Here is a 26,728-nt window from a genome sequence, read left to right on the forward strand (position 1 = left end):
TCTGGGACTATTCCCAGTGGCTGCGAAACTTTCGCATGCGTAAGGGCACTTTCATGGAACTTTGTGACTTGCTTTCCCCTGCCCTGAGGCGCATGAATACCAAGATGAGAGCAGCCCTCACAGTTGAGAAGCGAGTGGCGATAGCCCTGTGGAAGCTTGCAACGCCAGACAGCTACCGGTCAGTTGGGAATCAATTTGGAGTGGGCAAATCTACTGTTGGGGCTACTGTGATGCAAGTAGCCCACGCAATCAAAGATCTGCTGATATCAAGGGTAGTGACCCTGGGAAATGTGCAGGTCATAGTGGATGACTTTGCTGCAATGGGATTCCGTAACTGTGGTGGGGCCATAGACGGAACCCATATCCCTTTCTTGGCACCGGAGCACCAAGCCGCCGAGTACATAAACCGCAAGGGGTACTTTTCAATAGTGCTGCAAACTCTGGTGGATCACAAGGGACGTTTCAGCAACATCAACGTGGGATGGCCGGGAAAGGTACATGACGCTCGCATCTTCAGGAACTCTGGTCTGTTTCAAAAGCTGCAGGAAGGGACTTTATTCCCAGACCAGAAAATAACTGTTGGGGATGTTGAAATGCCTATATGTATCCTTGGGGACCCAGCCTACCCCTTAATGCCATGGCTCATGAAGCCGTACACAGGTAGCCTGGACAGTAGTTCAACTACAGGCTGAGCAAGTGCAGAATGGTAGTAGAATGTGCATTTGGACGTTTAAAGGCACGCTGGCGCAGTTTACTGATTCGCTTAGACCTCAGCAAAACCAATATTCCCACTGTTATTACTGCTTGCTGTGTGCTCCACAATATCTATGAGAGTAAGGGAGAGACGTTTATGGCGGGGTGAGAGGTTGAGGCAAATTGCCTGGCTGCTGGTTACGCGCAGCCAGACACCAGGGCAGTTAGAAGAGCACAGGAGGGCGCGGTACGCATCAGAGAAGCTTTGAAAACCAGTTTCATGACTGGCCAGGCTACGGTGTCAAAGTTCTGTTTGTTTCTCCTTGATGAAACCCCCCGCCCCTCGGTTCACTCTATTTCCCTGTAAGCTAACCACCCTCCCCTCCTCCCTTTGATCACCACTTGCAGAGGCAATAAAGTCATTGTTGCTTCACATTCATGCATTCTTTATTCATTCATCACACAAATAGGGGGATGACTACCAAGGTAGCCCAGGAGGGGTGGTAGAGGAGGGAAGGACAAGGCCACACAGCACTTTAAAAGTTTACAACTTTAAAATTTATTGAATGACAGCCTTCTTTTTTTTGGGCAATCCTCTGTGGCGGAGTGGCTGGTTGGCCGGTGGCCCCCCCACCGCATTCTTGGGCATCTGGGTGTGAAGGCTATGGAACTTGGGGAGGAGGGCGGTTGGTTACACAGGGGCTGTAGTGGCAGTCTGTGCTCCAGCTGCCTTTGATGCAGCTTAACCATACACTGGAGCATACTGGTTTGGTCCTCCAGCAGCCTCAGCATTGAATCCTGTCTCCTCTCATCACGCTGCCGCCACATTTGAGCTTCAGCCCTCTCTTCAGCCCGCCACTTACTCTCTTCAGCCCACCACCTCTCCTCCCGGTCATTTTGTGCTTTCCTGCACTCTGACATTATTTGCCTCCACGCATTTGTCTGTGCTCTGTCAGTGTGGTAGGACAGCATGAGCTCGGAGAACATTTCAACTCGAGTGCGTTTTTTTTTTCTTTCTAAGCTTCACTAGCCTCTGGGAAGGAGAAGATCCTGTGATCATTGAAACACATGCAGCTGGTGGAGAAAAAAAAAAGGGACAGCGGTATTTAAAAAGACACATTTTATAAAACAGTGGCTACACTCTTTCAGGGTAAACCTTGCTGTTAACATTACATACATAGCACATGTGCTTTCGTTACAAGGTTGCATTTTGCCTCCCCCTACCGCGTGGCTACCCCCTCAACCCTCCACCCTCCCTGTGGCTAACAGCGGGGAACATTTCTGTTTAGCCACAGGCAAACAGCCCAGCAGGAATGGGCTCCTCTGAGTGTCCCCTGAAGAAAAGCACTGTATTTCAACCAGGTGACCATGAATGATATCTCACTCTCCTGAGGATAACACAGAGAGATAAAGAACGGATGTTGTTTGAACGCCAGCAAACATACACTGCAATGCTTTGTTGTACAATGATTCCCAAGTACGTGTTACTGGCCTGGAGTGGTAAAACGTCCTACCATGAAGGACACAATAAGGCTGCCCTCCCCAGAAACCTTTTGCAAAGGCTTTGGGAGTACATCCAGGAGAGCCGCGAATGCCAGGGCAAAATAATCCTTTCACATGCTTGCTTTTAAACCACGTATAGTATTTTAAAAGGTACACTCACCGGTGGTCCCTTCTCCGCCTGCTGGGTCCAGGAGGCAGCCTTGGGTGGGTTCGGGGGGTACTGGCTCCAGGTCCAGGGTGAGAAACAGTTCCTGGCTGTCAGGAAAACCGGTTTCTCCGCTTGCTTGCTGTGAGCTATCTACAACCTCATCATCATCATCATCTTCTTCGTCCCCAAAACCTGCTTCCGTATTGCCTCCATCTCCATTGAAGGAGTCAAACAACACGGCTGGGGTGGTGGTGGCTGAACCCCTTAAAATGGCATGCAGCTCATCATAGAAGCGGCATGTTTGGGGCTCTGACCCGGAGCGGCCGTTCGCCTCTCTGGTTTTCTGGTAGGCTTGCCTCAGCTCCTTCAGTTTCACGTGGCACTGCTTCGGGTCCCTGTTATGCCCTCTGTCCTTCATGCCCTGGGAGATTTTGACAAAGGTTTTGGCATTTCGAAAACTGGAACGGAGTTCTGATAGCACGGATTCCTCTCCCCAGACAGCGATCAGATCCTGTACCTCCCGTTCGGTCCATGCTGGAGCTCTTTTGCGATTCTGGGACTCCATCATGGTCACCTCTACTGATGAGCTCTGCATGGTCACCTGCAGCTTGCCACGCTGGCCAAACAGGAAATGCGATTCAAAAGTTCGCGGTTCTTTTCCTGTCTACCTGGCCAGTGCATCTGAGTTGAGAGTGCTGTCCAGAGAGGTCACAATGGAGCACTCTGGGATAGCTCCCGGAGGCCAGTACCGTCGAATTGTGTCCACAGTACCCCAAATTCGAGCCGGCAAGGCCGATTTAAGCGCTAATCCACTTGTCAGGGGTGGAGTAAGGAAATCAATTTTAAGAGCCCTTTAAGTCGAAATAAAGGGCTTCATCATGTGGACGGGTGCTCTGACTAGGAACAAAAACCTATTTCACTTTGTGCAAAAGTTACTCTTTCCTGAAGGTAAAAATGAAAAGCTAGGCTTGTAGGGCCATAATGCCAGTAGTGTATTACAAATTATTTTGGATCAGTTTGATGTGATTGTGTCATTATGTTGTTTGTGATGCAAGTTTATCCTAGAGAACAAAAAGTAGCAACTCTAGCAGAAATAAATTTACTATACTTATGTATTACTTAGGGGCCTGCTGGTATATTAATCCAGAGAGCTCTATTTATTTTTTTAAATTTTGCAGCCATAATTTCTTTTGTAAATGCAGAAGAATGTAGTAATCTTAACTTTTTTGTTCGGAAATATAGTCTGTGGAAATATGGGGCCTCATCTTGCAGCCCTGGTTCAGGTTGGACTCAGAATGTGACCTGTTCTGTTGACAGCACATTTTTCTATCATAATCTTCAACATATTAGATTAGGGTCATTAAAAATTAAACACAGTGTGGAGGAATTTGTAGAAAAAATTGTAAGTGAACGACACTGCCCTCTCCTGGAAGCAAAAGCAATTTAAAATGTAGGTTCACAGGAAGCACTGTTTCAGAAGTCCCAGGATGTGTTTACAAGGTGCATGTGAATTGGCCACAGGTATATTGTTTGGCAATTGAATAATTTTTGTATGGATGGTTTAGAGTGTTTGGCCCTAATATATACAGTAGATGACTCCAAACATGGAATCATCCCAGCGCACATTTTAAATAGATTTAGTTTAAGAATTATTTGTGTTCTGTGCAAAACGGCAGCTCACGTCTTTTGTTAGGTTATATGAAAATCCGTTTAAAAATTAATACTTTAATCACTCAAAGGAATGTATTCTGTGAACATTTAAAACTCCCAATAACACAACTGGGAGTTATACCATCACAAATGTCCGATAATGATCCCAGGACTGGAATATATTGAATGTATACTGAAAGAGAAAGTATGAGATGACTTATTAGATTGTTACAGCTTTCTAAATTGTAATAAAGGAAATAATGCACATCATTAAAATCTGTTCGTTGCAAAAACATTAGGCTTGTATGTTGTGGTTCGGATCCTTGTGCATGTAGAAATGGGAATTGATAATAGAGGCTTTATTGCTACCTATAGTTGAAAGCAGACTGCAGTTCCACTGTATGAAACCCCCTTCAGAAATTGGTGACATTGGAAAAAAAAATCAGGAGTTCTGCAGAGGACGAAGCACTGGTGGTGCAATTTAGCACTTTGAAATATTCTTGTGTCATTATTTTTATTCACAGACACCACTGCCAGAACAAGAAGGCCCATCGGCTGGAACTGTAGGAACTTTTGAACTCATGAGCTCCAAAGACCTAGCCTACCAGATGACAATTTATGATTGGGAGCTCTTCAACTGTGTGCATGAGGTATGGGGAATCTAAATAGCATCTCAGTATTTATTATTAAACATTTAGTGTAGATGCAGATACTGTTTGCCAGATTTTCTCTGAGTTTAACTTGTAGAACCTTAGCAGTTGCAAGTCTTGAAACTATTAAATACTATTCCAGCCACAGCAAAAATATAAAGTATATAAAAGAAATGTCGCCTAATAGTGCATTCTATATTGAATTACTTTGATATGTCTCCTTGAGGGTATTAAACTGTTACTACCTAGTCTATATTTATGCTTTTAATGTGCCTTAGTGGTTGTCTACTGAATTTGCAATGCAAGCTGAATCCTTGCCAGCTGTATCATGCACACATTTACTGCACAGCAAGTTTCAAGCTTGAATAATTTAGAAACTAATAGTGACGTCTTACTCCTCTCCACCCCCTGAAAACCAACCCTGTTTTTTCTCTCCTAGCTGGAGCTGATTTACCACACATTTGGAACGCACAATTTTAAAAAGACCACAGCAAATTTGGACTTGTTTTTGAGAAGATTTAATGAAATCCAGTTCTGGGTGGTCACAGAGATTTGTCTTTGCTCCCAACTCAGCAAGCGTGTTCAGCTGTTAAAGAAATTCATTAAGATAGCAGCCCAGTGAGTATACATTAGTATATACAGAAAGAGGCTGAAATACATGCCACGTTTTTAATATATTTGTTATTTGTAATTTTTACAGAGAATCAAACAGAGCTGAAAAAGCCTAATTAATCTTGCCCATGCCTGTTAATGCAGGATTGTTCCCTGTTACTGTTTGTCTTCCCCTTTTCTGTTCATCTCCTCTATTTACCCTTGCTCCCTGAATTCTTAGAGCCCTGTTCTGCAACCACCCACATGAGTAATTCATTGAGTTCAGTGGGACCAATCCACTTATGTTACTTGCAGGATAACGTCATTTACATTCTTCTGAGGTAGAAGTCCCCCAAGCAGAGTGAAAGTAGAGCAGGAGAGGAGCAGGGTGAAAGTGTAGAAAGGCTCCTGTTAGCCTCACTCTGTGGTATTTTTTCAGACACCCAAACTTTGTTATTGTCTCTCTCTTTCCAGCTACCGAGCTTAAAGATGGATAGCAGCAGGACACATGGAGAAACTTCACAATTAAAGCTTATTATAACATTCTGCAATACTCCAGCTGAGTGATACATTTTGGGTGACTCATTACAAAAACTAAGCATTTGCACATTTTGCTGGAATATTGCAAATTATCCTAGTTTTGCCCCCCAAAAAGTATGGCTTAGTGAAAACAGATAAGTTTGTGAGGAAAAACAGACAATTGACCCCCAAAATAGGCAAAATGTAAGCTCACTTGCAAGCAAAGTATATTTGACTAGGTACCTTGCCGGTGGGGATTGCTGATCTCTTACTTGTTTGTTAATATCTCATCATTTAAAATAACTTAAAATTACTTGGAACCTTCAATTTGTGCGCTTAGGGCTTGATTCCTCACCACTGAATTCAGCAGGAACTTTCTGTTCACTTCAAAGGGAGCAGGGCCACAACTAGCCTATGTAACCAGAGTTCTTAGCACTGTTACCCTCTTCTTCCCTCCTCCCAATCCCTGCTATTGTTTGTTACACCCACCTGTTGCTTATTGTCTCAGAGTAGATTCTAAACTCCTCAAGGGAGGAACTATGTCTTTCTATGGGTTTGTACAATGCCTTGGATGATGGACCCAGATCTTGACTGGGGCCTCTGGGTACTATTATAATACAAATAAGTAATTTACTCTTAAAACATGAAAAAATATTTTTGCATTTTATAAAACAAGTCCCCCATTTTTAAAAGTGTCGTGAGGGAGTGGGGGAAGAAAGGATTACCATAAAATAAACTCTGAATTCTGCTCCAGAAATCATAATTTTTCATATCCCAAACCCATGCCCACATACAACTTGTACACAAGCACTAGCATGACCAATCCTGCTGCATAGGGGGCCTGATATTGCAAGGTACTGAGTCCGTTCTGGAAATTGCTGAGCGCTCTCAACATTCACAAAAGGTAGGTGAAGTTTAAGGCTCCTTAAACATCTTATAAGAAGCACTCAGCATCTCACAGGATCAGACTCCTAGTAAGGTAAATAGAACATACTCCTGTAGTCTCTAAAAACGTTATCTCGTTCTTTAAAGGGAAATTGTAAACCAGAAAGCAGGTCTGACATATTCTGTCCAGTAGAGGGCAGTAGGATACATACACACAAATGAAGAAGGTTTATTCCTCAAATCAGTAGTGTGAAATGGGAAAATGCATAAATGCAAGTAAATGAAGATATTAAGGTAAATTTAATAAACCTTTAAAATCAAGCATCTTCAAAATAACAGTTAAACTTCACCTTAAGAAAAAACAGGGAAAATAATCAATCATAAAGTGCCCCAGACCCATTAGATTTCCCAGTGTCACAGGGTTATGCTATTTAGATCAGCTTGATGACCTGTTTACTTCCATGTTTCTGGTCTCACTACAGTTCTAAAAATAAATGGCTAAACCTGACCTGCTCCACTGAGACCTCTGTGTCTCCTAAAGGCAGGGAGTTCTGAAGCACAAGATTTTCCGAAATAAAAACTGAGCTGGCAGATTTATTTTCAGTGGCGGCAAAAGAACTTTAAACATTATGGAGCTCTTTTTTACCATATAAATTGTTGCCATGGTAACAGGTGCTACAGAACATAGTGAAACAAATATAATGCGCGGAAGAATTAGAACAAAACGAGCCAAGGGACTGGGTTAAAAAAAGGTGGGCCCAGGCCTTGAAGTAATATCCCTGTCTAAATTTGCACATGAAGAGCCTTGATAAAGCAGTAGCCGAAGGAGAGTAGAATCCCTCCTGAGAGCAGAGGAAGGTGCACTAGACGTATTAGGGAGGGAACTCAGTTCAGTACAGCACTGTTAATCTTCCTGGGTAGCTGGTGGTAAAACTGTGTGGCTCTGCAGCTTTCCTGGCATACTGATATTCAGAGATAATGGCTGCTGAGCACCTTGGTTCCATATTGGTTCCAAAAGAGGGGTCCCCACTTTTCCAATAGGCATGTTGTCTATGCCTTGAAATGCACCCTTATTGGTGCTCATGCCCCTAGGGGAAGTTGCATAACCAGATGCGGGCTCATTGTACTGAGCCTGGTGTACTTTCAGCTTACTGTGCAGTGGTTGCTCCTGCCACTTGCTGGGTAAAAGTGCGCAACTCACCAGGTTCACAAGCTTGGAGTCTTTGAAATAAAGGAAGAAATTAACTATATTTCCAGTGGTGTCTTTCAGTGCTTCAACACAGATACATGCGTGCACATGCACACACATAGACTTTCTATGTATTGTCTCTACATACACGTTATTTAAACGAACCACTTTATGCGTATACACAAAAGATATCCACTCACTCTTCTATGCCTCCTTTCTCTCATCTCGATACACACTAGTTCACACACAGTCATTAAAAAACTCTCTCCATATGCACACCCACAAAACATTCCCCTATTTCAGCCAAAGGATAGTTGCAAGTTGCAGCTTCCTTAAATAAGCCCACACTACACTTGAATACTAGTATTTTAATATTTATTATTTCTACTGAACCCAGATTTATGCTTGGTGTCTCCCAGAACAAGTAAAGACATGTTACCATCATCAAAGCAACATGTGAGGGAAATAATTTTGGTAGCAGCATTGGAAGGTTGGAGGGTGGTAAGCTTGTTAAAAAGAAGACCCGAGAGCAGAAGTGGTCACAGTAGTCAGTAGATGATTAGGTTGTGAGCAAGCGATTTGACCATCAGGAAAAAAAGGAAAGGGTATGTTTTTTGAAATGTTGTGAAGAAAAAGCAACAGGATGTGGCCGTGGCTTGGACGTGAGGGAAACAGAGCCAAGTTAATCCCCAAGGTTACAAACCTGGGTGATGGCATTATGGTGACAATGTTCACTAGTATAGTATACTACAGAGATAGTTTTGGGAGGAGAGTCTATGAGCTCACTCTTGGCCATGCTGAGTTAAGGTGAAGATCAGCCATACAAGATGAGATATCTGAGAGAGGATAAAATATTCAAGATTTAACTGAAGTAGAGAATAATATTTGAGAATCACAGTTTGAATCTCTTGCTTTTATAGTTTCCTTAATATCCTACCACCCAACCTTTGCAAATCAAATAGCAAAAGAAGCATAGGCCTAAAGATTTCTACTTTGGGCAATTATAGTAACAAACATAGCAAATCATTTGCAAAGATGTGGCATATCAGATATTCTGTAACATGCAGTTACATCCTTCAGTCTCTCCTGAGCACTAATGAAGGAGCACTCTTGTATTGGAGGCTAGGGCAGATTTAGTGCACCTAGTATGTGCAATGGATATGTTGTAAAGGGTCTTTATAATGATGAAGATGACAGTTGGCACTTATTTAATTGGAAGATCCCAAAGAGTTCAAGAAACTGCACAATTTGGTTACAGACTATGTATACAGGGGTCACTGAAACTCAGCCATCTCTGGGCATCTGCCCCTTGAATCTGGAGTAAGACTCTTCTGCGGTGTAGACAACCTGCCAGCCCACCAAGTTCTGTAGCTGTGGGAGTGTAAACTATGCTTCTCCCACTGTTTTTAGCATTCCTTGGGCCTTAACTTAGTCTAGTGTCAGGAGATGCCCCATAGTGCACGGGTGGGAGGGAAAGGTGTTAAAATGCCATGGATTCCTGTATGCCAAAAATGACATCAGATTAGAGGAAAACTGGCAGTCAATTTTGAGGCATGAGGGGACAGAAGTTTCCAAGTGAATTTGATCAGTATAGATACTATTATCCTGGGTTTACCAAGCTTCTCATTATGCTTTGAGTCTGAGATTCAAACAAAACTCAGGGGGAAAGAGGTTGCAAAATGATGTGTCTCAAGTCCACTGGTGAAGTTTGCCAGAACGTAATCAAACTCAAACCAAAGGCTTGTATTCCACTCTCTTCAGGACCTCAGTTTTACTTCTCCTCTGATTATATGCATAACATTAAAAGTCTGGATCTCTTGTATTTCAGCTGTAAGGAATACAAAAATCTTAATTCCTTTTTCGCTATTATCATGGGACTGAGTAATGTTGCTGTGAGCCGCCTTTCACTAACATGGGAGGTAAGTGATAGCTACAACAGTTCTGAGACCTTTGGTTGTAATTTCTGCTTTTAGTAAGCAACAACATCCATCCATCCATGTTATTGCTAGAATTAACATGGTTAACTGGGAGAGAGAGAGGCATGCCATTCTTCACGACTGTAATTCAGTTCCTGAGAGGAGAGGTTACTACTGTAGGCTAAAAGCTTGGAGACGTCCCATACCATTAATGAGCATTTGTGTAGCACAATACTGAGCTGCTGTGTTTTGTTTTGTTTTACAAAAAAGGAGGTAAAGAGGGAGGCAAAATTATTGGGGGAAGCAAGGTGAAATTACATTTCATGGGCCAAATTCTCCTTTACCCCAGTGTAGCCCTCCTCCAAAAATTCTGAAAGATTTGTCATGAAATTTTTTAGCAAAACATTTTCATCGAAATTTCCATTTTTATAAAAATGTTGACCTGTATATGCTGGTTGCCCATTTTTTGGATATTTCTGTGAACATTTTTCATGAAAAATAGAAAAATGTTTGGCCAGGTTGCTGTGATATGTCAGTGATATATTACTGGTGTAACTGAAACCAAAATATAACCGATTGCATTTAACATGTTTCTAAAATCTGGCCTGAAAATGGGGATTCGAGGTACCATCAGAAGGCAGCAGTTTACAAAAAGACCTCAACCTGAAATCTAAATGTACACCTTCAGTTTGCAGCCAGAGAAGCCTACATTTATTTTTCTGAATACCAGCATAAACCTTCTCACAATTAACACTGAAGGCATGAATTTGAAGGCTAATTTCTAAATAACTGGCCCTTTATTTCTATCTGCTGGGGGTTTTTAAGAGGGCAGAAGTTCTAAGCAGACAAGAGGTGGAATTTAATTAATTTACTGTGTACAACAAGCTGGAATTTACAGTAGATATGGGGATTGAGCTGGAAGGGGGAAGAGATAATTTGTAAGTGAAAGAGGTATGATATTGTATTCAGACAAATGTTTTCACACTCTTTTGTTCAGCAGAGCACTCAGGTTATCAAGACATAATCTAAGAGTATCTCTACTGGTTTTTTTCAGGATATATATGTGAACATCATTAGTAAAAAGCAGGTCCTACATATTTATTCTTAATGTTCATATGCAGGTATGTCAGTTGCACACACAAATCGGGTATTTGCAGGTGCATATGGCCACTTCATTCACAAATACCTGATTTGTATGCGTATGGAAAATAGGCACACAATTTGTTCATGTCCATCATTAGAAATGAGGCCCTTGTTGTGGTACTCTATCTTGCTATAATATGCCTATTAAATAGAGGAATACTTTACTGCAGAATTGACTTTAAGGAAATATTTCTTTATTGCTTATGATGCCCACTAAATGTTGTAATGTGATTTGATCAGAAAATATATTCAAATTTGTAATGCAAATTAGAAAGCTGACATGTTTTAATTTGATATATGAAAGTTATTGTGATCTTAGAAGCTGTCTTTTTCACATACCAGTATCCACATCCAGTAAACTTGCTCAACATTTATTTATTATAGTATAATGTGAGATAGAAAGCAATTATTTAGTAATGTTCCACCATATCCTTTATTCACTGTGGGCGTAGCTGACAAAAGTTCATTTTCAGTGTCTATTGTGAACTGAAAAGTTATTAATTAACTTAACCCAAACAAATGAATACTGACCCTTGGATGCCAGGCAAATCAAGGATTTGTGTAATAGTTGATGATACATTTGGCTTAACAATATCTCCTGGAAATACCCAGGTGGGGTTTGACTGACTTGTGAATATTCCAAAAGGCACACAGTCATTTATGTGAATGATCCAGCTGAAATAATACTGCCCAAGGTATTTTTGTAAATTGCTTTGGTTCAAACAGGCTGTCATTAAGAATGGGACTGAACTGGAACACTGAATTAAACTTTCATTTGCACTTTGGATCCAGATATGAAAGTGAATTACTTGGCTGCAGCATGTCACAGTAATGGGCCAATTCAATGTCTGAATCTGAACATCTCAAACTGGGTAACTTCAGGATTGGATCCAAATCAGGATCCAGGTTTTGTAGCTCAGTCCCATCTCTATTTATAATCTGGTTGCTAGGAGATGTGCTGTATTTTATGTTACCACATTGTTCCAGAAAGAACAGTTTTTCCTACTTTAAGGATGTTTACAAGAAACATACACAGTAAAATGGTTATACTGAATGCAGATTAAATTTAACACAGTTTTCTGTTGTTTTTGTTTTATTAACAGAAACTTCCAAGCAAGTTTAAGAAGATCTATGCAGAGTTTGAAAGCTTGATGGTAAATGGCAATAGATCCTTTATTCTGTGCACAATCTGTACTAATTCAGTTTCTGAGTAACTGATTTGAATTCCTCGATACAGAACATTCTATATGTCCTTGTTTGAATTTAAGAAGTTTATGATCCCATTTTAGTGCTGCTAAAATAAGCATGTATGACTAATAAATTATACCCTTAGGAACCTACTTTGACAGAATTTATGTATCACTTAAGGTCAATCTGGGACACTCTGAAAAGATTTATAACATGTTTTCCCATTGTACATATGGGAAATTGTATTTTCTAACATGGATTTTTTTTATTCTGGTGTCTGCAAATCCATTAGAGGGAGGGAAAATGTGAAGTTTCTATTCAAATAAGCTGTTTTGTAATCACACTTATATCTTGCCATTTGATAGGAGAACTGTTAAATTTAATGAAAGCTGTCCTTGTTTTGAAGCTGCACTTTTTAAAGCTGCAAGACAAAGTAATTACATTTAATAAACATCATGTCTTTTAAATGAAGCTATACAGTGTCTGCTTTTTGATCCATGTTAATAATTGTCTGATCTCTTCTTTTTTTAAGGATCCATCAAGAAACCATAGGGCCTACAGGCTTACTGTAGCTAAACTGGACCCTCCTATAATTCCCTTCATGCCCTTACTTATAAAAGGTAATCTAGAAAGTCTGCCAGCCTTATTCATGTGAAAGTTAGTTGTCAGATATTTGAAGAGTGAAAGGCAGTAAGAGAAAGTAAAATTCAATCTCAGTGGAAGGTGCAATCCTCTTTTCTATTAAAAAAAAATCATGACATGGAGATCGGAGAAGGAGTTTTCAGTAAATCTGAACGTCAGACTCCAGTTGCATTAGCCTTAGTGAGAAATCTTACAAAGTTTCACTCTAATAGAAGGAGCATGTTTTTTAACAATTAAATGGTCTGATTGTTGTAACTGAAGAGATAGAGATACAGTGCTCTGCTGTTTTGTATGTCATAATTCAATTATCTATAAGACTATTGCATTTATTTCTATGCAGACATGACGTTTACTCACGAGGGGAACAAGACATTCATTGACAATCTAGTAAACTTTGAAAAAATGGTACGTACAGTATGTTCTCAGCTGTGGTTGTATGTTGAGATTTACAGTGGTGCAAAAGAGAACTGATGGTTTTATATAAGACACTTCTATGTACAAAATAGGCACACAAACTTCAGTTTCTTCTGAATCTGAGTTGCATTGTTGCCCCTTTGAGGGCAAGCTTCCAGGCTTGGTAGCTCTCCTTCCTGTTGGAGGGGGAATCGGTGACACAACATCAGGGTTATGTTCCAGTGTAATTTATGTATTTACAAATGTACACAAGTCCTGTTTACCTAGAACAGAAGTGGCAACAACTGCATGCAGGCAATTTCCTTTTGCAGAAATCTCAACTAAGAGACATTTTCCTGCTTCTGAAAAGTGGGGGCTTTGTCATTGTCCGTATTGGTTACTCAGGGTATGTCTTCACTTCACAGTTAACTCAGATGATCAAGCCTAGCCCCAGTGTAAACCACCACATTGCAAGGCCCTACCCAAGTTACTGTGTCCTCCTCTTTGCTGCACTCTGCCATGTGTGCTACTAGGACTAGTGGGAGCATATTCCATGGTTCTTTGTGCTGCAATAAGCTGAGCCACTCTGATTCTTTCCCAGTGAATTGTGGGAGAACTTGTCTGCCCTTCAAGCACTTGGGGGAATTGTGGGAAGGTCTTGAAGGACTATCAGCACTTGAGTGATTAGCCTGTGTGCTCACTGCAATGTGGGCAGATTATCATGCCAACTGAATGCATCACTCAGATTTTAGCCTACAGCCCCAGACAAGCCAACTAGCCTGGGTTAAAAGCACTGTCAACTTCAGGTGAGAGGTTCTTTTTGGGGTGGAGAAGGCTTAGGGGGTAATGCCCAGGTAGCAGCCTGAGTTAGTTCTACGGTGAAAGCATACCCTAACTGCATATAAACACACTCTGTTCCCTTCTCCTGCCTCAGCCCAGAGCTTTCTTCCTGGGAAAGAACTGTTTGACCAGGACTTCATGGTTTAATTAGGTGGGCATAGGTGCTAGCTCTCCTTTCTGAAGTAGCTGTGCAATACACAGGAATCTCAGACAGGTTTGCCTGGAGTTGGCTTCTGGTCAGTCTCCAGTCTGACAAAAGAAAGTGCTTAATCCCTTTAGTGATAATCTGGATGTGGTTACTGTACGGTATCTCTAGGTCCAGGCCATCCAGTTAGTTCTTGCTATGCAAGATTTCATACTGAATGCTTATATATTGATGATTCATAACATGCATAAAATTAACACCTTCTGCTGTGACCATATATATTTGTGGTGGTAATTATTGTAACAGTGAATCAGGAGAGCATTCAGATTTTGTGTGTGTATGTGTGTATGTTGGCTGCCTATTGCTATAATATACAGTTGTCAATTCCAAGCGGACGACTGACTTCAGACCATTGTTTGTCTCAAGACTTATAGAGTCTGCCAGCCATAAGAAGGAATTTTTCAAATGTGTATCTCCACAACTTGGTTTTATTAGTAGTAGATTAGAAGATTTTAGAGGTAGTTTTATACAGCAATACAGTGTTACCCCTTTTGACCCAAGCAGTTATCCAATATTTAGGGTCTTGTGGATTGTTTCTGATAGGAATGGAAATAGATGATGGAGTCACACATTTCTTTGATGCAGTCCTGTTCCCCTGAACACAGTAAGAATCAAACAGGAAACAGTTTGTGGGCTTACAGTTCCAAGCCTCTTCTTCAGCCCAAACTGTACCCAAAAGTGCTCTCTCTTGGGGTATGTCTACACTACAGCTGGGAGCGTGCTTCTCAGCGTGGGTCGACAGACACATGCTAGTTCTGCTTGAGCTAATGTGCTAAGAGATAAAAGAAATTGGGAAAGGAAGGAGAAAGATTTGTAATAGATAGGAGACAGAGCAGATTAGTGCGCAGCTATAAAAGGCACCTGATGAACAGGGACCATCCACAGTAAGAAAAAAGATGATTTTTTTTTTTTTAGCATGTGCTAGCTAACACATTGTAAAATGCTAGCGTGGACAAGGCAGTTTGTAGTTTTCACCTGTGTTATCAGGTCAAGATAAATAAATGGGGGGAGACTATTGTTTATCTCAGTCTTTTAACTCATGTTACAACTACAACTGCCTGGTCACATGTTAGTTACCATGTGTTAGCAAACAAAAGCTAAAAAATACTTTTTTTCCTAGTGAAGACACGGCCATGCAGTCACATACTACGGGCTAAATTCTGCTGTCATTTACACTGGTATAAATTCTGACCAACACCATTGTCAATATTCTGCTACTTTCATGTAGTTTTAGCTAGAAACCAGAAAACAGGCAGTGGCAGATTTTCTCTAGGAGCCATATCTAGCCACTTGTCATTTCTAGCTATTTGTTCCACTGATTGATGGTGCTAGCAGATATAGTTAACTCTAGTTGCTTCTGATGGTTAGGAATTATTGATCTGTCCTGAATTTCTTCATCCTTTGGAAAACAGTTTCTTTTGATCCACCCTGATTATGAGATTTTAAGTTTTATTCTTCTTACAAATAAAAATCTCTTGATGATCCCTACTGAAATCCTTGTTTAATTCTAAAAAAGGGTGTTCCTCTGCTTCTGGCGTAACTACAGTGCTGTGTCTGAATTCTCACCAAAGAGTTTCAGTCCCAACAGCCGATAGGTTACTGACAACTGTCTGCTTGCAATCGGCTACCCAGACTGGAAATAGCACCTAGCAGAATAAATTACATCCCTCCAACCAACACAGCTTTCTGAATCACTCTCATTTCTGTTTGTTTCAACTGTATTTTTTAAAAGACTGATACTTTTTCAGACTTGTGAGAACTCTTTCATATATTATTTTCTCACAAGTCTTAAGTAGTAAATCATAGCCTGCTTTCTGTGCGCCCTTGTAATCCTGTTATGGGAAGCTGGGAGGGGGCAGCAGATAGCAGGAGTTGGCCCCCAGGTTCATGGGGGCATGATCAATATTTTTGTCAGTAAATAGATGTTTGAATTATTAGCATACCAGTATCAGAGGGGTTAGTCTTTATCCACAAAAACAATGAGGAGTCTGGTGGCACCTTAAAGACTAACAGATTTATTTGGGCTTAAGCTTTCGCAAGTAAAAACTGACTTCTTCAGATGTATGAAGTGAAAATTACAGGTGCAGGCATAAATATACTGATACATGAAGAGAAGGGTGTTACCTCACAAGTGGAGAACCAGTGTTTGCAGGGCCAATTCAATCAGGGTGGGTGTAGTCCACTCCCAATAATTGATGAGGAGGTGTCAATACCAAGAAAGGGAAAATTGCTTTTGTAGTGAGCCAGCCACTCCCAGTTTCTATTCAAACTCAAAGTAACGATGTTAAATTTGCTAAGTAATTGTAGCTCTGCAGTTTCTCTTTGAAGTCTGTTTTTGAAGTTTTTTTGTTGAAGTATGGCTACTTTTAAGTCTGTTATAGAATGTCCGGGAAGGTTGAAGTGTTCTCCTACTGGCTTTTGTATGTTACCATTCCTGATGTCCGATTTGTGTCCATTTATTCTTTTACGAAGAGACTGTCCGGTTTGGCCAATGTACATGGCAGAGGGGCATTGCTGGCACATTATGGCATGTATCACATTAGTAGATGTGTAGGTGAATGAGCCCCTGATGGTTCATATGATTGGGTCCTCTGATGGTGTCGCTAGAGTATATAGGGGACAGAGTAGGCAAAAGGGTTTGTTACAGGGATTGGTTCCTGGGTTAATGTTTCTGTGTTGTGGTGTGTAGTTGCTGGTGAGTATTTGCTTCAGGTTGTGGGGCTGTCTGCTAGCATGGACTGGCCTGCCTCCCAGGGTCTGTGAGAGTGAGGGATTGTTTTCCAGGATAGGTTGTAGATCGTTGATGATGTGCTGGAGAGGTTTTAGCTGGGGGCTGTATGTGATGGCCAGTGGTGTTCTGTTGTTTTCCTTGTTGGGCCTGTCTTGTAGTAGGTGACTTCTGGGTACCCACCTCGCTCTGTCAATCTGTTTCCTCACTTCCCCAGCTAGGTATTGTAGTTTTAAGAATGCTTGATAAAGATCTTGTAGGTGTTTGTCTCTGTCTGAAGGATTGGAGCAAATTCGGTTGTATCTTAGGGCTTGGCTGTAGACAATGAATCGTGTGGTGTGTCTTGGATGGAAGCTGGAGGCATGTAGGTAAGTATAGCGGTCAGTAGGTTTCCCGTACAGGATGGGGTTTATGTGACCATCACTTATTTGCACTGTAGTGTCCAGGAAGTAGAACTCTTGTGTGGACTGGTCCAGGCTGAGGTTGATCGTGGGGTGGAAATTGTTGAAATCCAGGTGGAATTCTTCAAGGGCCTCCTTCCCATGGGTCCAGATGATGAAGATGTCATCAATGTAGCACAAGTAGAGGAGAGGGGATAAGAGCTGAGGAAGCGTTGTTCTAAGTCTGCCATAAAAATATTGGCATACTGTCGGTCCATGCAGGTACCCATAGCAGTGCCACTGACTTGAAGGTATAAGTTGTCCCCAAATCTGAAATGGTTGTGAGTGAGGGAAAAGTACCATTACTAGGGCCCTATAGACTTTGTCTTCACTGCCAAAAAGGTCCGTTTTTACAATAACTACCATGTGTTTGCTATCTTGCTGAAAATCGTAGTGGAGAAAAGTGCAGTGTAGCTAGACAACGTCAATATTGTACCCTCTACCCAGATTTGATCTCACCTAACTACATTGCAGTAAAAGCTGTCTGTGACTTATCTCCACTAGGATTTTTACACACCATGCATTAGCTTTCGTACTGGAAAAAAGCATCTTTTTTGGCAGTGAAAATGAAGCCATAATTATCTGGGGGAACTAGGAATTGTTAAGCTTGTGAAGTTGTAAAAATGCTGCTGTTGCAAGGTTGAGCACATACAATTTAGGAGCTGCAGGAAGGTAAAGCAGTAGTGAAGAGGACTGTAGTAGACCACAAATGCAACAATTAGGCACCTCAGACACGTTTATCTCTCAGCTCCAAAAACAAGCCTCTACCATTTGAGGCAAAGGAGAAGTCCCGTAGCTGTTAGTAGTAGTAGTTCCTGTTTACTCCCTGTGGGCTAGCCACTAGAGGGCAACGTGCAACCTACCAAACCAGTGCATAACAATATATTACATACAAGTTGTACTGCTTTTGTACCTGTCCATTTTTTACCAGTTTCACAGGTTTTTGTAAATAGATGGGATATGCCAGGCAGGCCCTTTTCTAGATCTGTTGTTCTGTGGGAGGCTCCAGGGGCTGGCTCTCCATGTGGAGATGCTATATTCCATACCACATTTGTGTCCTCAAATGAATTCAAACATGGTCTTTATCTTTTCCCTCATGGTTCATTTGAAAGCCATTATTTACCATCCTTTCCTCGCATTCCCTGTTTAACCCGAGTTCATGTGACTGTCATTGCAGCATCATGTCTTCATAAGGGCAGGCAGGGGATGCACTTCCTTTGGAGCTTATGTCAACACTATTCCTTAAATCATCTGGCAGTGTGATCAGAGATCAATTTACCTGGCAGCCTCTGCACATTCTGCTTCCCAGTATGTCACAAAAGTGGCACCTGCAGAGGGAATAGAAGTTGCAAGGTGGCTCTGAAACGTAAGGCCTACCTTCCTGTGGCACCACAAGACAATACCATCAGGCCACAAAGCTGGTCACTGGTTCTTCTTTTATTGAGGCTCTTCAGCCTTGAGGTGTGAAATGAGGATTAAAGAATTTGTGCATATTGGTTTTCAGGTTTTATGGTTATGAACAAAAGGGATTTCACATTCTGATCCTTATGCAAAAAAAAGGCAAACATTCTTTTCATTTTTGGAACATACAGATTATGCAGAAAGCGTGTGACTAAAGCCCCTGGTAGTTTTCTATGGCATATATGAATATTTATAACATTTAGAAGCTTAAGCTAGGAATGGATTAGCAGATAATGTGCTGGCCTGCTGCCCACTCTTCTAGGCAGCATAAAACTTGAAACAGTATTGTTATATATAGTTTATATATATATATATATATATATATATATATATAGCATGCTGATAGTGGCAGTTGCTATTGTGTTACGTGGCTGGTTCTATTTCAGATGGCTCCATGTTTAGGATATATGGCTTTTCAATAATGGCCTTTCTTAGCATAGTGAGTAAACAGAGGCTAATTTTTGGAGATATTAACCTGAGGCAATCCCAAAATGAAGAAAAGTTTAAGGTGCTAACAGTTGAACTTCTATGATAATGTTTGCTCAGTAATACAACCCTTCATCTACATGTAGTAAAACTCTGCTATTAATGGATCAAAAGAAGAGAATCCACCACATTTGCAAGGCAATGGTAAAAGAAATCTGTTTTCTCTTTATGAGCCAGTGATAAGTCCAACTCACACCTTTTGTGTCAGTACTTGTAGAGTGTACGGGACAAACAAAGAGCCATGGAATGGGGCTTTATGTAGAATGTATGGTGTGCTTCTGGGGTCATCTCATTGGGTTGAAGCAACATATTCTGCTGTGTTAACTCCCACTTCCAAAATCCTTGCTGTTGTATCATTGCCTGCATCCTTCTGAATGAAAAGGATTGGATGAGACTATCTTTAGAGTCATGCAACACCGCTCCTTAAAATGGAATTCTTCAGACAGTTCAGTGAGAGAAGATACTCCTATCCCAACAAGAGGCTAATGCACAACTTCCAGTTTCCTAATTTTGGATAGTCCATAAAGGCAGAAACTTAGAGTTAGAACTTTTGGAAACTCATACTCCTGATTTCTTTCATCTTTCTGAATTGCATACAATAGACTCATCCTGATCCCAAATGTTACTCCAATATACAGAACATCCGCAAAATAAAGAAAATACATGGGGTGAAAAAGTTTTAGTGATGCTTGTCTCTTACCACAAGGAAAGATTCTCAACCATAAAGTTGGATCCAAAACTAATCAAACTTTGGAGAATTTTGAATATTGCTCTTGACTAGATCCAAACTTCATGGCTCAGTTCAAATTTTTTGTGAACTGAGGCCTGAGACGCTGAAGATTTATAAGTATAGAAAGATAAGACTGAATGTTTCCAACAAACACCCAGCAATATACAGGTCAAGCAACTTTAACCATCATCTTGAAAGACAGAACTTTCAGAAGTGCCTCCCCTAAAAGAAGCAATTCTGGAAGCTGCATCAACGCATTAGTCAGCCAGCCTTGTTCAACGTTTATGATACCACTCCTGGAAGTACTTATTTTAAGGGAGTATTTCCTGAAATAGTATGATCAAAATAGCAACATCACTTGTGTGTTGGCCAAAACTACATGACTTCCACAGAAGTCTGTAACATTTCAGAGCATACTCAAGTGTTTTCCAGTTTGATTAGGTTAGACTTCCAGGCTTGATCCTACTTGGGATGGTGCACTCTGGGTTGATCCAGCACAACGCTTAGATATGTCTTTGTCGTTAAGTATCTGAGTAGTCCTAGTGAAGTCAGTTGGACTACTCACGTGCTTAATGTTAAGCACATGCAAGAGAATTTGCAGGATTGGAGCCTTATATTGTAAACTCCTAAAAGAGAACACCATGCACACCTGTAGTACTAGACAAGTAATAATAATGGTTTAGAGAAGTGTAAAAAGAACTAAGGTAATGTAGCGTTAAAATTACTTTTACTTGAGGGCTCTTTATCTGTTTAATTGTGCATCTGTTTATCTAGAGAGTATAAAAAAAATCCTTGGTCCATATGCTCCAAAATGTTGGCAAAGTTGTGATGTGCACTCAGGCACCTCTTGGGCACTATCACAGGCTAGTTACCTATTGTGTAGGTATTAGATTTCTGATGCTGATCAACAATCATGCCAGTCTTGGTATACTTCACATGATGCATTAAAATGTCTGAGATTACTCCATTCATGTGTATGAAAAATGTCAGTTACAAGCCTGTTCTGGAGTAGTGCTTACCATTTGCCTCTGAGCTGTTGTATTAAGAGCTATTTCATTTTCACATAAAAGCCTAATCTGTGGGTTTTTTTTTTTTTGTGAGGCATCTAAATTTAACCAGACAAATTCTCTCACTACTCACTAGTTGGAAATAGGCTATTCCACTGTATGGATTTATAATTTTCTTGATCATCTTAATTTCCAGTGTGTGTAAAACAGCCTGTTGAGAATATGCTGTGAAAATATGTTAACATATAACTATTAGAACATGTTTTAACATGTTAAATGTGTTGGAACACATGAGAACAAACTTCAGATTCCTTGTAGCAATAGAAATTTTGCCTTTTGAAACTTTTTTCCCACTTCTTTTTCTTAATTTACATAAGTAAATTAAACTACAAGCCTTCATGCCTAAATCAAACTCCCCAACTATGGAAACTCAGATTTACTCCTGATGTTGTAATTTAATTGATACTTTGCTCAGCCAGGAGAACATTATCTATCAGGTGACAATTGAGCCAGTGAGTTAAGTTTGGGGTTGCAGAATTAGATTTCAACTTCCTTCCTTTTATTTTATCAGCAGCAATTCTACTCTGAAACATTAGTGTAAAATGGCATTTCTTCCTTATCAGATCTACTCCCCATGTTTATTGAGTCTTTGTGGCTTACTTCAGTAACTACAATAATTTTTTACTACACTTTACTCTTGTTTCCACTGTAGCGCAAGCACATCTAGGAAGGACTGAGTTGGATTCTGTTCCTTCCTGTGAATTATCAACAAAATAAGTTTCAACTCTAGCTGTAGGGGAAAAAAAAAGAATCCGGGTTGAATTTGCAGGGCTGGTAGTTAGAAAAATCATGGGTGAGATTCTGGCGCCACTGAAGTCAATGGCAAAATGCCTATTGACTTCAGTAGGGCCAGATTTCCACCCATCAGCTTTTTAATTATAAACTGAGCACATTTCATCAGGAAATCAATAAACATGGATCCCCAGAATGCCATTTTTACAGTCACTTTTCAAAGCAGAGCTGCATTTTAACTCAAACCCTTAATAAAATTTGGAATATCTTAAAGTGCTAAGCAATTTAATGGAATGTGTTCTAGAATGTCCTTGCTGTTAGGAACTAGTGACCTTAAAATTAAATTTGAGTATTCACGTGCAGAGGGGTTTGGGATAACCCCTTTGTTTCATCTGAAGATGTGAGCAAGGTTAAACATTAAAGGAACTGATTTTCTCTTATACTAAGGCCCCTTTACACCACTTAGGAAATGGAAATCACATGTATGCCCACTTTGAAGCCTGTGTAAATGAGAATCAGACCCAAAATGTCAGGGCAAAGTTAAAATTCTGAAACTTTAACATCATTTGAATGTTTTAATTGATTTTGTCAGTATCTTCAGATCTGTGTTTACTTCAAATGATGAAATACGATGTTTGTTTTCTGTTTGCACCCTCCACCACGAAGGACACTTAAAATACATTTTCTTTTCAGCGTATGATCGCCAACACTGCAAGGACAGTGAAATTTTGCCGAAGCCAATCTTTCAGTAAGTGAATTGCAATATGTGAATTGTCAGAATTATCACTGCTAATTGGAATGTTAAAAATGAGTTTGTTGTGGATGATAGAGACATACTGGATAATGCATTTTGAGGCTATTGTTTCAATATTTTCACCATACTTTGTGGTCATGCACAATGGCAGAAGTCTGATCAACCACACTGGATAATTTCAGCCTCACTCTGCTAAAGAGCATCACTCAGTCTCTGATTTTCTTTTTAACAGAGCAGCCTCCCATCCTTCTTCACAGAAAGCAGAATAAATGGTGTAAAAAGAAACACTTATAATGGGATGGGATCTTTTCCATCCTAGCTCCAGAATCTCATGTTGACTAAACTTTTTCTTTGTTCCAGCCAGCATCTCAGTTGGACATATCTCTTTTTTAATTTTGGGACATATCTCTGGGACATATCTCTTTTTTAATGTTGATTGATTAAGTACTCTGAGACCTTCAGACATAAATGATTTAGAAATTAAAATATACTCTCATTATCTTCTAAATCTAAACACACACATATCTTCAGTTAAAGTCCATAGACAAATGCACATATATTAAGAATAAAGTAAACCCTTTAGTTTGTACACGGTGTAGATTCCGCATCATCATCTTTTGTAAAAGAAGAGTGAACATTTGTAAAGCACCTAGTGCGTATTGCTGTGAAGCAGCAGTTGCTCAGCTCTGAAGTCACCAGCCTATGGAACAATATATAGCAATACTTTAATAAATATTGCGGGAATGCATACAGTGCAATTACATTATATTGTATAAATAAAGTAAAAAAGTGATTAAATTAAACACAAAAGACCTGATTCTCCTCTGGCTACTGCCTTGTGTAGTCATTTAGGGCATGTCTAGCTAAATTGCTTTTAAAAATTAAGTTAACTAACTTGATTTAAAACAGCCCTTATACCTCATGTAGACACAGTTTAATGCCTTTACAATTGTGTTAGCAGATCAGGTTGTAGCTTAGGCTCCGCCTAAGGGTTTGCTACACTGCAAGTGAAGGTGTGATGGTAGTCTGGGTACGGGTACCCATGCTAACTTTAATCTAACTACTGTGAGTAACAATAATAACGTAGATGTGGTGGCACAGGCTTCAGCAAAAGCTAGCCACCCAAGTACTTGGAGCCTGGGTATGTACTCCGTTTCTAGCGCATGCTGTCAGATTGTTCAAGATATTTAGGCACCTAAAGATGCAGATAAGCAGTTAGTGGGATTTTCAAAAGCATCTGAGAACCTACCTCCTTCTGAAACCAATCAGTTAGGTGGTAGTCACTTTTGAAAATCCTACTAGGTACCTATCTCCATATACAGGAGCTAAAATATCTTGACAGATCTGGCCCAGGAAGCTTTTAGATTGTACACCAGTGACTGTCACTTATTATATGTTTGTACAACACCTAACATAATGGGTCTGAAGCTGCTTGGCCACTAAGCACCACCGCATTGCAAATGTTAAATAATAATGAATTAAGGATTACATTGGTTCATAAAGGACCATTACATTGGTTCATAATTTTCCTGGCATTAGATGCTCATTTTACAGTTGTGGTGATGCAAAAGGATTACTTTTTAGCTTTTAAAGCAATTTTACAGTTTTGGGCCAGGGTGAGCTCTCCTAGGTCAACAGTAGATATTACTAAATTGTTAAACTATGCCAACTAGCTGTGTAATTATTACTATTGACTATTAAGCTAGGTATAAAACTTCACCAAGGGCCATCAATTTCGGAGAATGTAGCCAAGGATACCAGGAAGCAGAGTTATTCTATGGGGAAAATAATACAAGATAATAAAAATACACTGGGGAGAGTGAATTCAAATGGAAGAGAATAGTGGAAGATAGATTTCTAACCATTTTATTGTTATTGCAGCAGTATCTGGTGTTTACTTATGGTAGATTTCTGAAAAGAAGAGTTATATATTCTACTCAGGGTTTGACCAAGTGTACCAATCCTACATCATTTCTGTTTCTTCAGATCCAGACGCAGCTCTAACTAATAAGAACCATCAGGATGTACGGACCTATGTACGACAATTAAATGTGATTGACAACCAGAGAACTTTATCACAGATGTCTCACCGACTAGAACCACGTCGAGCATAAACATTTAAGTGACTACAAGAAATTATTTTTTTCCAGTCAAGGTCACCTATTAAGAATTCCACTTATTCTGCTACTGCACTGCCACTACAAAAATAAGCAAAAACATATTCTAAAATCCTAGGCAACGCACAATGTACCAGCCCTTAGAGAAGTTTGACTAATGAAGAGTTTATACACTGTAACTGGGAGGGTGCACATGTTGTGTACTCTTAATTCATTTTAAGGTGAGGCAAAATTCCTGTAAATAGTGAAAATAAAAACGAGATAAAATAGCCAGAATAGCTGGTGAAACATGCACCAAAAACTCCTAATAGTTCTAAGGAATGTAGCAGTGTTTCTTTTCTCTAATTAAAAATACAATATTTTAAGATTTATTATCCAGTTTGGGGCCAAAATCTGCCATTAGTTTTGCATGTTCAGTTCATGTTAACTTCAGTGGGAGATGTATGTAAGAAACCAGTGACATAATTTGGGCCCAAGCTAGGTCCAATGGTATATTTCCAGGGTTTGGTATTCAGGGAGCTATTGAAAAAAAGTTTACTTATTAAACACTACATGTATTAATAACAATTTCACATCTTAACCACATTTGCATACAACTGTAAAGTACTCTGGCCATTTAAGTTACCCTGGTAGGACTGAACTGCCATATTTTCAATGATAAATAGATTAATATTTGTAATTTTACTTCTTTTGAGGTTTTCTTAAACTATCAACCAGGATTTTAGAAAATTTCAATTTGAAGCAATGAGCTTCATAAAATCAGTAGCATAAAGGTAGCAAGAGACTGGTTCAAAAAGAGCACAAAATGCACAAAGACAATATTTTCCTGGACATTATAACTTTAAATATCAGCTACAATTAGTTGTGGATGATTAAAACATACTTTCTGGGCTTAAACATTTACAAATATTTCAATTTTTAGCAATTGTTTTGCACTTTCAAGTAGATTGTAAATAGAAAAGTTAATTCATCATGTTCTAGAGTATTTATTTGTTTATGTAATAGTATTGTGCCAAAATAATTGCTTTTTATTTATTTTATTTAGCATGTAATTGAAGTACAGTTTTTCTGTCTTTACACTTAGTCTGCACTTTATGTGTAAGAATTGTGTAATGTGTTTTCTGTAAATAACATGCAGTATCTTAATTAAATGTAAATGCTTAAAAAGATTTGTTCACTGTCCTTAACATCTGTTGTGTGTACTCCAATCTTCATTCCTGCATAAAAACAGATGATGTTAGCAGGCTTGTGGAGTGAACTTCAACTGAACTTTGCTAGGTGTTGAACTGCAATAGGGTCCTCCTGTTTCTACACGCAATAGTCAATTATGTCCTCATTTAAACCTGTTCAACCCCATCACCATCTCTGGGAGTTGAACAGCTTGAAAAGAGGTTCGTTTTAGCTCATTTGTTTGGGGTTCCAGAGGAAACTCCCCCTCTGAATCAACATGAGGCTAGAAACCTTATACATTTCAAATATTTCAGAAATAATCAAGATACTAGATTTTTTTATTATAGAAAGGGGAAAATTATTACAATATCCCAAGCCAAATCCTTGCAATGTAAATATAAAAATATTGTGTTCTTAACCCGAGTGAGTTAGTTCTTTAACTTGACCTGCTAGTTGTGAAAACTACAAACTGGCTTGTCTTCATTAGGAGTTTGCCCTGAGTTAACTAATTCAAGTTAGAACATGCTTTTTCCACTCAGTGAAGACAAGGCCAGGGAGGCAACTGAGTGAGTGGCAACTACTTTTCCATCTGCTCTTGATTCCCACCCTTCATGGAGTTTACATTCTGTAGATCCTCTGCAGTCAGAGCAACAAACTAGGTTGTGATGGGAGTGGGGAATGTGTTTTACCATGTATCCACGGGATTGTCTATGCACTTTCTCTGACTGGGATCTCTTATGGTAGCATGAATAATCCATGGGGGCAGCTGCACAGCCATTGTGCTGTGCAGGCATTAGTGGATAACCAAAAGAAGGCTGCAAAATAGTGCTGACATTTGACATAGTGATATTCTTCTCTGTTCCACTCACATACCTCTACAGTCTCAGA

The 26,728-nt window shown here is 39.9% G+C and overlaps 1 protein-coding gene across 9 annotated transcripts in view; it reads left to right on the forward strand.

The window, feature by feature from the left end:
* The window catches only part of RAPGEF4 (Rap guanine nucleotide exchange factor 4), a 227,969-nt gene extending 202,280 nt beyond the window's left edge, over positions 1-25,689 (forward strand). For 6 of the 9 annotated variants that reach the window (XM_073305859.1, XM_073305860.1, XM_073305861.1 and 3 more), the window contains 8 exons: positions 4,519-4,644; positions 5,084-5,262; positions 9,657-9,747; positions 11,991-12,041; positions 12,608-12,695; positions 13,058-13,122; positions 22,493-22,547; positions 24,540-25,689. In XM_073305859.1, coding sequence (XP_073161960.1) covers positions 4,519-4,644; positions 5,084-5,262; positions 9,657-9,747; positions 11,991-12,041; positions 12,608-12,695; positions 13,058-13,122; positions 22,493-22,547; positions 24,540-24,667 — 783 coding nt within the window. In that variant the 3' untranslated portion in view covers positions 24,668-25,689. The remainder of the gene's footprint in view (positions 1-4,518; positions 4,645-5,083; positions 5,263-9,656; positions 9,748-11,990; positions 12,042-12,607; positions 12,696-13,057; positions 13,123-22,492; positions 22,548-24,539) is intronic. The other 3 variants (XM_073305863.1, XM_073305867.1, XM_073305868.1) reach the window with 1 other exon arrangement.
* The last annotated feature ends 1,039 nt before the right edge of the window (positions 25,690-26,728 follow it).

This window comes from Lepidochelys kempii, chromosome 11 (genome assembly GCF_965140265.1).
Source record: "Lepidochelys kempii isolate rLepKem1 chromosome 11, rLepKem1.hap2, whole genome shotgun sequence".
Lineage (NCBI taxonomy): Eukaryota > Metazoa > Chordata > Testudines > Cheloniidae > Lepidochelys > Lepidochelys kempii.